At 45.8% G+C, this 17,534-nt stretch overlaps 1 protein-coding gene across 1 annotated transcript in view; it reads left to right on the top strand.

The window, feature by feature from the left end:
• The window catches only part of LOC146191682 (cell adhesion molecule Dscam1-like), a 95,756-nt gene that overhangs the window by 57,561 nt on the left and 20,661 nt on the right, over window positions 1-17,534 (top strand). The window contains exons 11-15 of the mRNA XM_084600363.1: window positions 8,997-9,287; window positions 11,337-11,456; window positions 11,928-12,101; window positions 13,471-13,618; window positions 15,035-15,183. Of these exons, the coding sequence (XP_084456489.1) occupies window positions 8,997-9,287; window positions 11,337-11,456; window positions 11,928-12,101; window positions 13,471-13,618; window positions 15,035-15,183 (882 nt within the window). The remainder of the gene's footprint in view (window positions 1-8,996; window positions 9,288-11,336; window positions 11,457-11,927; window positions 12,102-13,470; window positions 13,619-15,034; window positions 15,184-17,534) is intronic.

The raw sequence follows: 17,534 nt of genomic DNA, 5'->3' as shown, positions 1-17,534 counted from the left end.
CCCTGATGGGGCTTGGACAGGTAGGTCACCGCCGCTCGCGGCGGGGACTAGCCTGTCCGAATTTTTATCTGTTGTAAGCCATCATTGCACCCGCCACCGCTTCGGTAGTGGACGACGGCTGTTGTTGCGGCGCGCGTCTTTCTCTCCCTCTTCCTTTTTTTTTCTTCTCTATTTCCTCTTCTGTCCGCACGAGGCAGCGGAGGTGGCTCAGCTACAGAGCCAGTAGCAGGCCCGTGCATTTTCTATTCCCTCTTCCTACAGCCACAACAACAACAACTGCACCACCCCAGCGGGGCAACAGTTTGAAAGTACCAAATACTAAAATGGGTAAACAAGAAGTGAATTAATATGACATAAAGGATGTGACGTCACGCTACCGGAAGTAGAGCCGTAAAAAGAGCATAGGAAGGGAGTGGCGCGCAATCTGAAAGTATCAAAGACAAATTGGTAAAAAGAAGTGACTTAAGCAACTAGAACGAACAACAGCATTCGTGCTTTACTCCAATGCAGATCCTGCAGTGCTCATTAATTTTTTTGCTTGCCGATCACTTTCAGCTTCTGCCAACCGCGACTTAAATGGCATCCTTTGCTATAACCATCTTCGCCTTTCAAGGTGATGAGGCCGAAACAGTGCTTGTCTCCGATTTCCTTGTTTATGTTTCTCTATAGCAGGTACATGAGAATGATCTTGAAAGCTCGTCTCACTATGGACTGTCTGTTCACTGCCGTGGGTATACGTAGACGGGGAGGATTTAGTGAAAGAGTGTTCCCGTTGACCGGAAGCCTGCTGTCTAGCTATGCTTGACACTGGCGGTTCATTGAGCTGATCATCAACCAGCGGCGCACGAGACAATGCCCAAACACCATAATGTGGCATCCTTTGGTTATGTTATTGATGTTTCCTAATTGGTCAAAGGTTTTCTTTACCAGTTTACCAGAACGCACTGTGCAAGAGAGGAGATTGTACTTGCTTCTTCCGAGTGACTAACGTGTTTTGTCCCTTCCATACGCTCTCACTAAACCAAATTACAACCAAGGACACTCTAATTTGTGTCGTAGCTAGCCAAGGAGATAGAGTAACGATAAAAATCAATGAAGTTTCACTGCAATTTGAAGCTTTGTTGCTGCAAGGCTCCAAAAGAAGTGAACGTCAGAATTGGGCACCGACGGTCGGCATCCTTTCATTTCGGCGCCTATGACCGGGCATGGATAAAATAGGAAGCAATGGGTCGCTTCCTTTCATCAGCAATGTCTTTCGCCTGCGTAGTTGTGGATTGTACCACATTCTCTTTTTTAATTATAGTTTTGTTAGACCAGCTATCGTTGTCAAAATATGGTTATGCGGGTGGCTTCTGTCGAAGCAACCAAGAGAGGACCATTACTCTATTCTAACTTCTTTGCGTTTCCTTAAGTGACTGCAAGCAACCATTTCTTTGAGCATTATTTTTTTTTTGTTGTTGCGAGACCACCTTAAGCTGTCGGGCAGGCGTAACAGTTTTTGTTTTCTTCATAAGTACCGGTTCTCCTTCTCTCCTTTCATTAAAAAGAACAGTAGCAGTTATGTTCTCGAATTATGGCTGCCACATGTTTGATAAAATTGAAATAAAATGTTTGAAAACGTCAACCACCATCCCGTGTAAAGTCGGGAATGCTGCAAGGCAGTAAAGAAAAAAAAAAGAAAAAAGAAGGCTCTAAACTCCATGCTGTTTCCTTTAAAACACTACACTCTCTTTCAGAGAAAATGAATAGTCGCAGGAAGCTTCCGCATTCCGAAGCTGTTACATCTGAATCGAATCAGCAGCGTGTAAAGAGGAAAAGCAAGAACGGTGGCGCCATCAGGCGCTCATTTTCCCTTGTTTAACGAAAATGTCAGGCATTTGCGAAACAAACTAGGATAAAGAAATACGACAGAACGGCGAATACACGTCGGAGTGAAAGAAAGAAAAAACATGTTAAAAAGAGAAAATCACAATCATAACTCTAGTCAAAAGTGAAACCAGAGACCTCGTTTCCATTCCGGAGATCGCCCGCACGCGCCCGCACTACTCACCCTGGGATCGCACCACGGTAGCAGCGGAGGTATGGCCGTATTCATCAGGCTCGCAGTCTCCGCTTTGCGGTGTGCGCCGAGAGCTTTGCTTTCTCTCTCACTGCGCCCCCCTCTCTCCCTATAGTCGCGTGCACAACCGTCGCAACAACGCGCCCGTGGAATGGAAGCTGGCTGTCGTTTCCGCTCCGTTTTGCGCGCCTAACGTACCGGCGAGTTCGGAAGGAAGCTCTGCGTCCACCCCTGCCTCGTTCCGCTTTTGGGGAAAGAAATGCGAAACCTTGCTTCGTTTTGCATTTCCCATTTCAGTTTTTTTCCCTTGCCTTGGATCGTTTTGAAGGGCACAAATGAATGTCGCTTTATCACTCGCGTCGAGGAAAGGCAGGCTTAGTGTGTGTGATACTTTGACGTCCTTTTCTATTTACACCGCAAAAATCGTCCAACATCCCCCCCCTCCCCCCCCCCCCCCCCCCCTGTGATTTTCTTTCTTCCAACCCTCGCGTGGCTGGCTGAAGCGGCTGTACAAATGACGCGCGATTTCTGCGCGTTCGTTTCGAGCAAACGGCCGAACAAAGATATTGCAACAGTTCCGCGAGAACTACGACAGGGGCTGTGTTTGCACCGGGCAGATGGTAAGGAACAAAAATAATGAAATGAAATGAAATGAAAAAAGGTTCAGCCTGACAAGTCGCTGCTTTTCGCCTTATGTATGCGGAAGCCTAACATAGTATGCAGGTGCTTCCTGTAAATGCTTTTTTTTTTTCAGGACGGCGGAGTATTTTATGTTCCGTTCCTTCCTTTTGTTTCATTTCGTTGTATTTCGCGATGACATGCAGATATGTATTTGTGTTCGGGCGCGCGCGCGCGCGCGCGCGCGCGTGTGTGTGTGTGTGTGTGTGTGTGTGTGTGTGTGTGTGTGTGTGTGTGTGTGTGTGTGTGTGTGTGTGTGTGTGTGTGTGTGTGTGTGTGTGTGTGTGTGTGTGTGTGTGTGTGTGTGTGTGTGTGTGTGTGTGTGTGTTTGACGGGAAATGAATGGCCCCTTATGACACACGGAGGTAAGAAGCTAGCAGTCGTTGCGACCTAGGAAAGCGTAGGGGACTTTACTAACTTTGTTTTACGTGAATTAGCACCGTATTCATTAGAGGAAGAAATGTAATTAAATACAAACTAAAAGGGAGAACAACGCGCCGATTGTGGGAGCCGAACCCACGATCTCCGAATGTCGCGTCCGGTGTTGTTATCAACTGAGCTACATCGACGGGGGTTCAACCTTTGACTTTCTTGAATATTGAATGTAACGGTAATATAACATTTGAATGTGCCAGTGCAGCCGAACGAAGGGCCACCGTAAGCCTGTCACCTAGCAAGTGGAATTGGCTGCAGTTGTAAATTCCTTGCCCATATTTAGGGCCGAGGGAGAGAGTGAGAGAGGCATCGGCTGGCTTAGTGTCTTATGGGTATGGAAAAGACGGATAGATGCGCAACCGAAACGGTGGCTGCCACGAAGGCAAGAACCCGGAAGGTAACTACCCTGGAACGAGGGGATGACGCGTGTCGAATAAAGAGCAAGAAGAAGCGCAATACCGACTACCGTAAGATGAGAAGCTTTGGCGAGCTAGGAAGATGGGAATCCGGCTGGAGAAAGAGAGAGAGAGAGAACGGTGTCACAATATGTAAAAGAGAAGCGTAAGGGGGAAAGTGAAGGAGAACGAGTGCGGCAGGGGCAGTCGACAGAGGTCGCTCCCCGTTCTCCTTTGCTGATATTATTGCGAAAGCAATACTACTATCACTTTCAAGCCTTTTCGGTGCGACGGCGGTGCACATGAAATGACCTTTCGCATGACCTCTGTGTGACGTCACGCCTCAAAGCTGGGCGACCAACTCGCGCCGTCCGTTAGAGACGGCGGTGCGCATGAACGGCGGCCTAACTCCCGCTCTCTTCGCCAGGAGCGCCACAGATGTTATGACGTCACGCCTCAAAGCTGGGCGACCAACTCGCGCCGTCCTTAAGAGACGGCCATGCGCATGAACGGCGGCCTAACTCCCGCTCTTTCCGCCAGCGCCACAGGTGTTGGGACGTTATACAGCTGTATGATAGTAGCATTGATAATGGCGGTGAATTTAGTTGATAATAATGATGAGAGCAAACGTAATGCACCGTATGCAGCACCAAAACTCCAGCTTTCGCATTTCTGCAGTGTAGATTCCACAGTTCTCTCAATTTTTATTTATTTATTGGTACCTCAAATGCCCACTAGGAGCGTTACATGAGGGGTATTCCATCGCGATATATAACATATCGCGATGGAATACGAGGGCAAGAAAGAGAAACGTGCCCATGCCACTCGAACGCCGCCCAAAGCGAGGCCTACGAGGCGAGGTGCGGCGGCTATCCGCTATGACTACGTTACGGGAGTCGTGGATAGCTTTCACCTTTCATAATCATGCGTTGGCGCGCCCGGCTGCAGAAAAAGAAATTATAACCGAACTGCATAGTTAGGCTTGGTTTGGCGTGTGGGGTTTAACGTCTCAAAGCAACTCAGGCCATGAGAGACGCCGTAGTGGAGGACTCAGGAAATTTCAACCACCTTGGGTTCTTTAACGTGCACCGACATCACACATCACAGGGGCGCCTATGCTGTGCGCCGCCAGCAAAAAGCGGCCGCCGAGGCCGGGATGCAATCCCGCATCCACGGGAACAGTAGTCAAGCGCCGTAACCACAGCGCAACCCCGGTGGGGTGATCTAACCTGCATATTTAATCAAATGGAAAGGAGGGGTCCAAGCACTCCTTAGCCATATACTTTCCTGCGCATTTTTACACCTTGTAATGTGCTTGAAGGCGAGCGGTCGTTAAGGCTTGGATATGAGCACAAGTTGCTTCGGCAAGCTGCACGTAGCCGACGAGTAGAGAATACTGCGCGTACACACCTGTGTCCGTTAGGCCTAAAATGAGGGTGCACGTGCGACATGCGGCTCCTCAGTAACACGCTCTTGTGCAACGCTGCCCGGTGACGGCCGCGGCGGCCGGCCATATTAGTCCCTTTTGGGTATATGCAACAATTTCAAAAGATGAAAAGGATCTACATTGCATAACATGTGGGAGATGGGGTACTCTAGATCATATTATTTGGGAATGTAACAACAGCCCAGGAGCTAAAGAAAATATAGATAGAGACGCCTGGGAGACCCTGCTGCGAAGCGAGGACCCCGATCAGCAGCAGCAAGCCATCCGCCTGGCGGCTGAGGCCGTGAAGCAACAATGCATATTCACCAGACCTTAGTTCGCGAGGCTCCTGAGTAAGGCTCCATCAGGCCTGCATGCCGGGGAGTCCGAAACGGAGCTTCTTCTCGGTGGAAATAAAGGTTTTTCAACAACAACAACAAAATAACTGTGATAAGCGTCACTTTGTCATTGCCTGCAGTTGTGAAACCGCAGGCAACCGCAGGCATCCTCTGGTTGAGCCACATGATGCGCGCGTAGCCACCTTATAATAACAATAATAGTAATTGGTTCACAGGAAGGGAAAGACGCAGTATCTGTTACACTCGTAGCTCTGGACACCTGAACTGCGCCGTAAGGGAAGGGAGGAAGGTGGGAGTGAAGGTGGATAGAGAGAAAGGGAGCCGTAGTGAAGGGCGACGGAGTAATTTCGACCACCTGGGGATCTTTAACGTGCGCTGACATCGCACAACACACGCACGCCTCTTCGTTTCGCCTCCATCGAAACGCAGCCGCCGCGGTCGGGTTCGAATCCGGGTACTCCGGCACAGTAGTCGGGCGTCTTACCGATGCGCCACCCCGGCGGGGCCGTAGCCAATTAGTTCACATTTAATTGGTTCACAGGAAGAGAAAGGCGCAGTATCTGTCACACTTGTTTCTATGGACACCTGAATCGCGCCTTAAGAGAAGGGAGGAAGGTGGGAGTGAAGGTGGATAGAGAAAAAGAGGAGCCGTAGTGGAGGGCTACGGAGTTATTTCGACCGCCTGGGGATCTTTAACGTGCGCTGACATCGCACAGCACACGGACGCCTCTTCGTTTCGCATCCATCGAAACGCAGCCGCCGAGGTCGGGATCGAACCCGGGGGTCGTAGCCACCTTCCCGTCCGCGCTTCAAGTTCATGGAGAGAGATAGAGAGAGAGAGAAAGGCCTTCGACAGTTGTGGGTGAAATGGGTGATTGCTACTTGTAGTGGTACGCACTCCACTTCCCAAATCACAAGCTTCCTTTGTAACAACCGAGAAGTCAGCAGAAAGATGATTGAAGATATTGGCCCAATATTGGTAGAGTGTTCCAATGGTCTGTCGTGCGTAGGACCACCCAACACAGTATACCAATATTAGTCCATGCACTCACGTTCATGTCAATTGGTTAAGTGGGGGTTGATATCCATATCGGCTGGTCTTTCAATAATACGGTAGCTTACGACTGAATACTAATTATGTATGCAAGATAATGAGTTAGTTATTAAATAAGGGGAAATTGCGTGGATGAGAACGAAGATCCCCAAAGGGAGCCGCGGGCGGTAGGCTCTAACACTGTCGCATTATAGCATTATAAGCAGAGCTGAAATGTGCTCTTTTTTTTTTCGTGTTAAATTAGGCAGTGTTCTCTATCTTGTTTATTGAGTCAAGCGTGGTTACTACTAGATAGCTCAGTCACGAAGATGGGTGCATACTTTTCTGTGTGAAAACTATGGAGGAGTCGCATATTCCCATTCAAACTGCCGCTGCAGCTGCTGGAAAATTCTCTTTCGAAACACATGCACCATTACTTATAAGGGCTTTAGCTAACAACGGCGGTTCGTTGCTTCTCATTTGCATATAGAACCGTAAGCAAGCCGCACACATCAAACAGGATAAATGCTGATTTGCATCCCGCTCACAAGCTCTGAGCTATAACATTCAGTCGAGTTAAATATCGACGAGATATTGTACGCTGCAGACCCCGAGAGTGTACGGGAGAGGCATATAAGAATGTGTCGTCAAATATTCATAACAGCAGCACAACCACTCGATTCATCCACAACTGAAGAAAAAAAAATGCACATCAACAAGCTTGTCAAGCGTCAGGTGTCACGTATCCTAACATACATGTTGCAATTCTTTCTCATTTTTTTTGTTTTTCACGATAGATTTCGTACATACGATGCCCATTGCTGAAATCCGTAATGCAGTCTCCTCTAAGAGGCGTTCCGTTGCCTGAAACCCGCCATATTTTTCTCGTCGGCTTGCCCCCTTTGTAAAGCAACCAGTCTACGAATGCTCATCAATTACAATGGAACGGAGGAACCGCTGCATAGTGTCACGTTAGTATGCGCTCCTTTTACTTACTCTGCCAGCAGTGCGCGCAGTCTTCTAAATCCCTCCTACGTGGTGCGTATGAAGAATGCGTACCAACTGGGGCTTCATTGAAAAGAATGCGTATGCAGCGTGCAAGAGTGCCCATAGCGCTTTGTGTCTGTCTCGTTCCGTGAGAAACGACCGCCTTGATCGGGGCTATATTTCATCCGAATCAGTAGGTGCCCAGGCCCGCTATAGCGTGGCATCGCACTCCCATTAGTCACCTCCCGGCAACCTCCCGTCCAGTCTATGGACTGGAAGCCGTCTTCTTCTTTGTCTTCTGCAGTCGTCGTTTTCGTTGTCCATTACGATGCTGCGTCTACAAAGCACTGCGCCTACATTTATAGTTTCAGATAAAAGTGAAAAGCAAACTGCAAGGCTGTGTGAAAGTTTCTGGATATCCGTGAGCTTGTTTCTGCAGACTGCTTACGCACGATGATCCCCTGAAAGAATGGCGTATTTTCTGTTAGAGTAATTTCATTATATATGCATATCAGTGTATTATATATAGGAATCAGGCGTAAAGAAGAACTCCTTATGTTATTGAGAGACACATTACGTCCCTTTCAGCGCGAAACATTCGGAATGCCATGAAGGTGGCAATTCTTCGCTGTGCGTCTGAAGCATGTGCCACATGCTACGGTTGGAACACGCAGAGCCAGCTTCCACCGGTGACAGTTGGCGAGTGGAAGATTGGAGAGAGGGAAATGTTCGCTTTCCTCCTTTAGGAAAGAGGCGGAAAGACGAAAGCCTTGGCTTTCACTCACGTATAAAAAAGACACACATGTGTAAAAAACACGGATATAACAAATGACTTGAACCTAATCAAAAGCGCTGATATAACAAATGCAATAATGTGCTCCGCACTATTTTTACGTGGACGGAGTTGAAGTTGCTTATTCCTTTGCATTTGATCCACATCAATGAAGCTGATTGCCCTAATTTCGGTTTCTAGAAGGGAATGCAAAAAAGGGTACGGAATAATGCGATGTGGAGGTGACTTGCAATTTCATGAAACATATAGTCACTCCCATCGCCCAAAAATACCATCTGCGTAGCTTACTTTTTTTATCACTCTCTCATGCGTGCTGTGTCTGCTTCCTTTGTTTCGTTTTTGGAGCAGTTCCTGGCAGTTTCCGCATGCCAGCGTCAAAGGAGCTCAACTACTGTGGCTAAAAAGATTATAGGAGCATAAAGTCACGAAAAGACTGTAGCGATTATTGAAAGCTCGGCATTATCATAAAGTAATAAATATAAAATATCGACACGAACAAACGTTTGTTAGCAAACAAAAACAATGCGAAAGTTACTAATATTTTACTGAGCAAATACCGATCTGTTATATTCTCAGGCAAAACATGGTTAAATGAAACTAATGGCAGAAGTTCGCATTACGGACTGTTTCGTGCTGAGGCTAGCTGTACTGCTACACGCTTAATAGTACACGAAGGAGCAATATTTAGTCTTCTAAAGCAGCAGCTGTTGTAATAACACGTTCCATGAGGGCTAACCGCTGCCCCACATTTAATCCTGTTTGGTTAAGATTGTCTACTTCCCACATCGAGAAAATGTATATATCTTTACCGCTCTCTTCCGTTGATCGCAGTCCGGCCAGCCATCGTGCCTTTCTCGTTCCCGGAGTCCCTTCACCAGGGCCAAAGATTCAGCGTACTCTGCACCGTGTCCAAGGGAGACGCGCCGGTGCATATCAGCTGGTACAAGGACGGGGCTCCCGTGGCCACTGCTGGCATGGCCTCCGTGAGCGTACTCAACGTGACTCAGTTCTCGTCGACGCTCATATTCGAGAAGCTTCTGCCGGAGCATCGCGGAAACTACACCTGCGAGGCCCGAAACGAGGCCGGCGTGGTCACGGTCACCTCCACAATGGTAATTCACGGTATGGCTCGCGACGCACCTTTTCCAACGCTCTTGACTGTTGTCGTGTGTCTCTGAAAACGTTATGAGCCCTCCGCTTAAACTGGAGAATGCGTGGCGCTGAAATCGCATTAATCCTTTTTTAAACCAGATTGTAGTTTATCTGTTTTGCATTTTTCCCATTAATTAGTCGTTTGGTAGGTAGTGGTTTAACAGCACGGGCAATAGCTTAAGGTGACGCGTTGTCGAAGACGGCCCACAATTTGGAGCTGATAATCTTTGAACAGTTTCCTCTTAAGTGTGAACGTTTTGTGATATCGTGGTATTTTTACGTTTTATTGTTTTTTGCATTTGGCAATATTAGCAGAGGCTGTGTAGGCTTTTCGTTGTACAGAATATAAAGTTGTGGTAAGTATGATTAAAGTTGCCCTCTGTTCCGTCAGCGCAGTAAATGCAGAAAACACTACTTGAGTACTATCGCAGTCAGCTGAAACGCAGACAAAACAATTGAAAAGTGAACACCAAAAAGAAGAAATTTATATGAGAGGCGAGACTCTGAGCAACAATGCTTGATCTTCCTTTTAAAGAGGCGAACAACGTGGTAATGAGCATTCCTTCACACCTCTGTAGCAGCTAATGTTTTTGTTTTTGTTTTCTGTATCATGCTTCCTTTTCAACTGAAGCTGATGGGATAAAGGCCATTTCAGTAAGCATGAATGGAAATGAAAAATATTCTTTATTTTCCAAAAAATAAAATGATTCTCCTATTGGGTGTCATTAAGGCGTGGATATACCGCTTAAGCAACGAATAGCATTACTCAATCGGACACGGAATTCTCAGTAAAATTTGCACATTATCAGAGCCAGTGATCAGCCGCTACCCTGCTCACATTGGGAAATCATTACTTCATACAAGAGAAGTACCAGCGCGTTGGCTGCGTAACACCTATACCGCTGGATGTGCAAGAGGGTCCGCTCTTAGGGGGAACACGCGAGTGTGAGGTAGCGTTCTCTGGAGCGTCAGTGTGTTTGTCTCGACCACCCATAGAAACTTAGTAGCACTCAACGAAAAGCACCGCTTCGATGTCCTTCCGTGTCTCTTTCACCTTTACTCAAGGCGCGGCCATCTTCCATGCACGGGATCTGCGAAGAGTACGGCCCTACACTTACGTATCCACTATAAGAGATGTTCGCCCTTTATATACGATTACACGAGTAACGGCCTTCTAACACCTTTTACAGCCTTTTAGCATTACATCCCAACTTTGAAAGATGCTTGAACTTAAACATGCTTTTTGCCTTCATCGATCCGGGAGCGGAAATGCATGCAAGCAGTAGACATTACAGTGATCTGCCATAAATGGGTTCTTAAATACTTCTGTTATTATCCCTTACCGATAGCTGCCAATATATGTTGCTAACTGCTTCAGCCGATGGCTCAGCTCTTCCAGACGTAGGATTGTCACCGCAGTGATCTTCAACAGCGAAAATGAGATTCCATCGCGTTCCATGAAAGAAAACTTTCTCATTAATAGAGTAAGGGAAATAAATACCTTGCTAATAAAGAAAGAAATAGACGTTACTGATTGCAGTACGCGAAACGCAATGCTTCTTTATAAACGTTGGTTCATTTTGCGGGAGTCATATTGTAGAGGGCTTTAAATTTCCGTTGCGTAATTTCTCAAAACATTGTTAGCAGTGTGGGAATTCGCTGAAATCTTGTGCAATATAAGCGAAACGTAATGCCTCGTTATTTATTCTCTGTGCAAAAACTTTACTTAGTCAGAAAAGCGCCGGGTCATTAATTTATGCTTGTACAGCCATCCTAAACATTGGAAACAAAAACCTAAATCATATTGTTATCTTTTTCCAGTGCCGCCCAATTCTGATGGGTATCATATCTTGTTTCGGGAAACGAGATATTTGTTAAAAGGAGTACTTTTCCTCTCTTGCTAATGAACGCTTATTCTGGCTCCTCATTAATTTCGACCTTTATAAAGTACGAGGCTCTTTTTTCGCTGATGAAGCAGTGCTCATTTCTTCCGTGCCCTTTCTTTTTCTCTTTCTCCAGTGCCACCTACGTGGCGCATCGAGCCATCCGACACCGTGGTCGTTCGTGGCGGAACGGCCATCATTGACTGCCAAGCTGATGGTTTTCCAGTGCCCCGTGTCAGGTGGACAAAATCAGAAGGTAAAGTCAGAAGTCGTTTCATTGCCCATAAAAGAACTTAAAATACAGCGAATAGCAACTAATCGTTCAAGCAGCCATCACCACTGGTCGCGAACTCGATCGCGCTTTCTTGAGACCACTGCAAAGAATACGGGTATAGGGTTGAGAGGTCGAGAATGTTGCTGGCTATAGGTGGGGTTGATAGTAGAACCTTTCACTACATAAGTAAACTTGATCCCTAGCTAGCTGGGATCAAGGTTTAATGTTCTGAACTTTGCTTTAAGCAAACGTATTTCTAAAACCGTACTAGTCATAAAATATTATATGCTACTAACTGGTGGCACTTTGAGCAAAAGGCAAAAAGTGAATTTGAATATTGATATTGCTAATTGAGAAGAGAATGTATTCTTTTTGTCATTCGTTCGTCTTATGGTCTTTAACGATACACTACTTGTATTATCATTTTGCTTATCTGGTTCGTTTTCTTTCAAGGTGACGTTCCTGGAGACTATAGAGCCATAAGCAGCAGCTCAAGAATTCATGTATTCGAAAACGGTTCACTCGCCGTGCACAACGCAGAAGAAAAGGACGCCGGCTTCTTCCTCTGCCAAGCTTCCAACGGAATATCACCAGTCCTCAGCAAAGTAGTGAAACTCAGCGTGCATGGTAAGTACACTACTCACCACTTCACGTTCCGCGTGTATTTATTTCTTGAACTACACCTGTTTTATGACGACATCTACGATTTGGAATCTGCTCGCGCGCAAGGAATATAACCATTTTTCTGCACGACTACACAATTCCATCAGCTAGGAGGGGCATGGCGGATACAGATTCGCTCTCTATAGCATCCTTCGGCAAAGTTTGTTTTAAGCCTTTATCTGGTCGTTCAAAAGCGCACATCCTCCATTTCTGACACGCAGTACCTAGTACTAAAATTCATCTTGTTTAGCGCAAAAGGACAGGACACACAGTAAGAAAATACGTACAACAAATTTAACTTGTAAGCACTTGTGTTGTACGTGCTTTCTTACTGTGTGTCCTGTCCTTTTGCGCTAGACAACATGACTTTTAAGACTGACCTCCAACTAGCCCATCAGTTAACACTTTTAAGGTATATTTCTTCTGCATCGGGGTCATCTTTCTTCGTGTCTCATAAAAAAAAAATAATGCTTGTGTTGTACGCGTTTTGTTACTGTGTGTCCTGTCCTTTTGCGCTAGACAAGATGAATTTCAAGACTGATCACCAACTAGCCCAACAGTTAACGCTTTTAAAGTACCTAGTACCTAAAACCGAGGACAATGGTTCCTGAGTTTAGTGCTTGGCGCACTTTGCAAAGGGGTCTCAGTAGCACTGGGATCTGTCTTATCTGTCGGCAGCCTAACAACAAACTGCAAAAGGTCTTGTGACGTGTGTAATTGTGTACGTGAGCCTTGTGATGCGTCTTATCGGCAGACTCTGCGCGGCGGAGTAACGCGCTCTTCGAGCTGTTCATTGTGTCCTTACTTTGTTCCGACGGTTGTACGCAAAACAGGACCCGGACACATTTTATTTCAGTTAAATATCCAATGAATCATTTCCATCTTCTTACGACTATGGTGATAGCTTCGTTTAAGCGTTATGACAGGAATCGGTGAGTTATCATTTGAGCTTGTCTGATGACAGAAATAAAACAGAATTCACTCAGGAGAATTATGTCTATTAGTTCCGGGCTGGAGTGAACGTAACTGACATTGTCTAAAATTAATATATCTTTACGTAGAGGCTCTCCTGTCACTCCGCTAGAGATAAAAGTTCTATTTGATAGCTTATAATGAAGCTTGTAATAATACATGTGAGTTGCTTGTGAGAAAATACTTTTACGATCAACTTTGAAGCCGATGGTGGGGATCGGCGAGTAGCTAAACGACGACACAAATTTTACATGGAAATAAATTCGTAGATTACACAAACGCTTGCTTCACAAGAACCATATATGCTTTCTTTTCCCGGTCCCCTATTAATATTGCTAGAGTTTTTTCTTTCGTTTTTCAGTGGCTGCGCACTTCAAGACCAAGTTTAAGGCTGAGAGCGTTCAAAGAGGTCATCTCGCTAGGCTTAGGTGCGAAGCCTTCGGAGACAAGCCCGTTATCATCACTTGGGCAAGGGACAAGCAGTCCTTCGACCCAAAGGAAGATCCGAGGTAGGATGTAATCAAAAGTTACGTCTTAATCCTTGTATAGGTTTATGCAGGCAGCCTGAAGAACTATCTTCGCGTACCTGACTTTCCTCGTTCTCACCATTATGAATTGTACACCAAGTTATGTAAGCCGTTTTAGCGGGTTTTGGCAGAGATATTTTCTATTCGTGGGAGATAATGAGATTGCCACCATTTCGTTCCCCAGGAAACAGGAATGGAGTACAGTTTTATGAAGCACATAAGCAATCACTCAGAGCGGGAAGAAAAAGTTACGTACGACCAAGGCGATTCACCAGTGGTGTATGCATTCGCATAGACTCTGCTTACCGTCTGCGTCACCTGTACACAGCATCAGCTGCTGGACGGCTCATTCGGGTTTTTTAATCAGTATAGTCTGTGGTATACACAGACATCTAGAGTAGTATGGGTGGGTGGTGTATGCATACTTCTGTAACTTTATTAATGTGACTGGAGAGCGTTTAAGAATAGGAGTTTATGTGTGGGTTGTAGGTTAGTGCAATATCCACCACTCGAGCACAAGGAGTATCCTGAATATAGAATATTCACATGACAACGTGACCGAAAGACACTTTTTGCGATAAGGAGCGATTCCAGGCTAAATCAATAAAGCACTTTTGTTTCACAAGAATGATTGTTTACAGCTGTAGATTTAAGGCGAACCTCCCTGGCCCAGCTGTGATTGTCATTGTCGTCAGACAACTCTCATACGGCTGAGTCAAGGCAGCGGAGCCGAAAAAGGAGGCACCCCTCACGGGAACGCCGCATGGGAGCTCCGCAATAGGTAGCACCCCACGGGGGCTAAACTATGTTTGTTTTTAATAGGGTTTAACATCCCAAAGCGACAAAGGCTATGAGAGACGGCGTAGTGGAGGTCGCAAGAAATTTCGACCACCTGGGGTTCTTTAACGGGCACTGACATTGCACATCCCCCCGGGGCCTTGCTTTTCGCCTCCATCGAAAAGCTGGCGCCGCTGCCGGGATCTGATCCCGTATCCTTGGGTACAGTAGTTTAGAGCCCCAACCAGTGCACCATTGTTGCGGGTTGGGGCTTGATTATGTGAAAACCCTGTTCGTATGACCCTTGAGTAAACCACAGCGTTTACTTTTCCAAACTAAATGGAGCCAGGGTTAGTAAGGAAAGCCTGCTTGCTCTGGCGGTCATTTTGCTCCCATTCGGCTGAGCATGACCGCACGTAAGGGGGGAAGACGGTGGCGTATATAGGAGAGGCAGATACCTAGCAGCAACCTGTGCTGCATCTTTTTCTGCGCAGTAATTATCATATGCCTGTTGGCGGTGATTTCTAGCACTGCCACTATATATAATCCCCAGTGATTTTTTTGCTCAGTAGAACTATACTGTACGTTTATCTTATACTGCGTTATACCCCCTTGCCACAGGTACGAGTTGAATGAAACACTCCACAGCGGTGGTGTTGTGTCTGAAATAACAATACGTGGCGCCGATCGACGGGATTCAGCTCTCTTCACGTGCCTTGCGCGAAATGCTTACGGCTCTGACGACACCAACATGCAACTCATACTGCAAGGTAAGACGCAGTTACTCCTTACTTTGACTCCGTACACCACGAAATGAAACGTTGCTCTCTGCAGAGAGATCACATAATTAAACGGCACTTGCTGGTAAACAGTCCTCTATACTTGATATCCTTACATCGATTACTCAAACAACTAAACTGAGTCATAATTACGTGTGCGTCAAGAAAATAGTTTACAAAATTGACCAATACCAGCCAGCATTTTGAGTACTACGATGGCCTCGATTAGAACAGAGCAAGGTATGAATGCAAGAAATGCACCTACAGTGACCCATTGTTCGAGTAGAAGTATCAATCGGAAATGACATAATGATATTCTAAGCTCATTTTGCATCTCAGGAGTACTCACCGCATGAATGATATCGAGTCCAAGCGGTGGTTTAAATTTCATGGCTTGACGACAATACTAGTCGTATTTGCCGTCGTATCACATGGTGGAAAATGCAGTCAATAAGTAGCCATCTTTTTCCTATTAACCACGGCATATTAAGGAACACAATTTCAACAGGGTATAAAATATTCCCATTTGACATTTGCAAAGATAGGCGCTCATTGCTCTGCCGAAATTCGATGCTTTTCTCAGTGCGATCTCAGTGCAGTATGAAGCTCAGGACGAGCGGTTACGGCTTCATTCCTCCTGATTTCTTAACTTCTTGAGCACCGTCTTTATGCGGCACTGATTTTCTTATTGCGCCGCGTATAAAGAGGGCAGCTCAAACGTAGACCCCCTGCCATTCAGAAAGTGTTGCAGCTTATTGTATTTTTATTCGCGTAGCAGCGACCACGAATCTGAGCAGTACTCTTCCCGTTTCTTCTTTCTTTAGTATTTTGCAGGGAACACCACGATATGCTACATAAACAGTCTCCCTATTGCTCACCTCTTTGATTTCCTCTACCCCTTCCTCGCCATCACTTTATTTCCGCCGCCCCAGTTCAGGTGCTCCAGATATCAGATAGCAGATACCTTGGCTGGCAAACATTTTTTCGTTCCTTTTGTATATATAATAAATAACCACAACAACAACAATAACAACAACTACATAAACAGAAAGATCGCGTGGTTCTCTTATAGTACTGCGCGTTAAGAATGCACTGGGGACCCTTGAGTTCCCCCTAAGGGTATGCAATGCACTAAGGGTATGGGTATGCAATAGCTGTAAAGTGTGCCTAGGGGGTTCCCTGGGGCACTCTTTCCCAAACACCGAGTCGAACAAACGTGCCTCGATAGACTAAAGAACCTTACTTGACTCGCGACTGGAGGATTGATTCTACCACTTGATAACTATATATATATATATATATATATATATATATATATATATATATATATATATATATATATATATTACATATATATATTACTTTAAGCAGCATCACTTCGCGTCACGTAATGAGTACGTCACGATCCCTTGCAACCTATAAGGTTTTTGCTTTGACAACAAGGCCCGTCACAACACCGCCAACAAATGCCAGGTTATCCGCCGAACGTGACCATTGCCACTACAGCGTTACAAGGCATTCGTACTGATTTTAATGCGCGGTTTCCAGCCACATTTTTACTTTACACATCCTGCTTCCACCACTGATGACCTGTATTATTAGTCAGAATGTTCAACCAGCTAACATCGCATTTTAGTACGACGTCGTCGCATCTATAATCCGATGTCGACATCGCTTTGCCAGCGCGCCGGCCTAGTCTTCTGTTTGTGACAACGAGCGATGTGGAAAGCGAAGTCAACGCATTGAATGGGCTGCCTGACTTACACTTTCTTACCACACGGATGCGCTCGAAATCTTTTTTACCAAGTGCTCCGGACGTTATAAATCCTTCGTTGTACAGACCACTTCGATGTATATGTCGCGCACAGTATCTTATGCAGTTCAGCAAACTGAGTGCATACAACGATATGAAGCCTTTCTTTACCGCGAATCTCAGAGATACAAATGAAAGGAATTACTTTTTTTTTTCTCTTCACTCTTCGTCCAACAAAATATGTCAATGCACCCGAACTTATCACGTCGAAATTCATAGAAAAATGTAGCCAAGGGAGGAGAGGAAGACTGATACAAATGAAAACCGTCGAATGCCATTATTGCGTTTTGCGTCGTGAAAATTCTTGTTTCGCGCAGTCCATACTCTTACTTAAGCAGGGAAGAAAAAAAGCGCCAGTAAGCACTGGATCAATTTTGCACAATTTCGTTTGTCCCTAAATGAATCGGCTCAAAAAGGACCATCTGCATTCGCAGTCCTCTTCGGCGTGTTAGCATTTCTTGTGCAGAGAGTTCGCCAGTGTTAGTTTCCAACTCCCTACAGTCTCCTAGTTTCTTGTAGTTTTTTTCAG

Source organism: Amblyomma maculatum, chromosome 4, assembly GCF_055883805.1.
Source record: "Amblyomma maculatum isolate TAMU_Amacu chromosome 4, ASM5588380v1, whole genome shotgun sequence".
In the NCBI taxonomy this organism is placed as follows: domain Eukaryota; kingdom Metazoa; phylum Arthropoda; class Arachnida; order Ixodida; family Ixodidae; genus Amblyomma; species Amblyomma maculatum.
The sequence above is the reverse complement of the archived record's forward strand: the minus strand, read 5'-3'. Positions and strand labels throughout refer to the sequence as shown.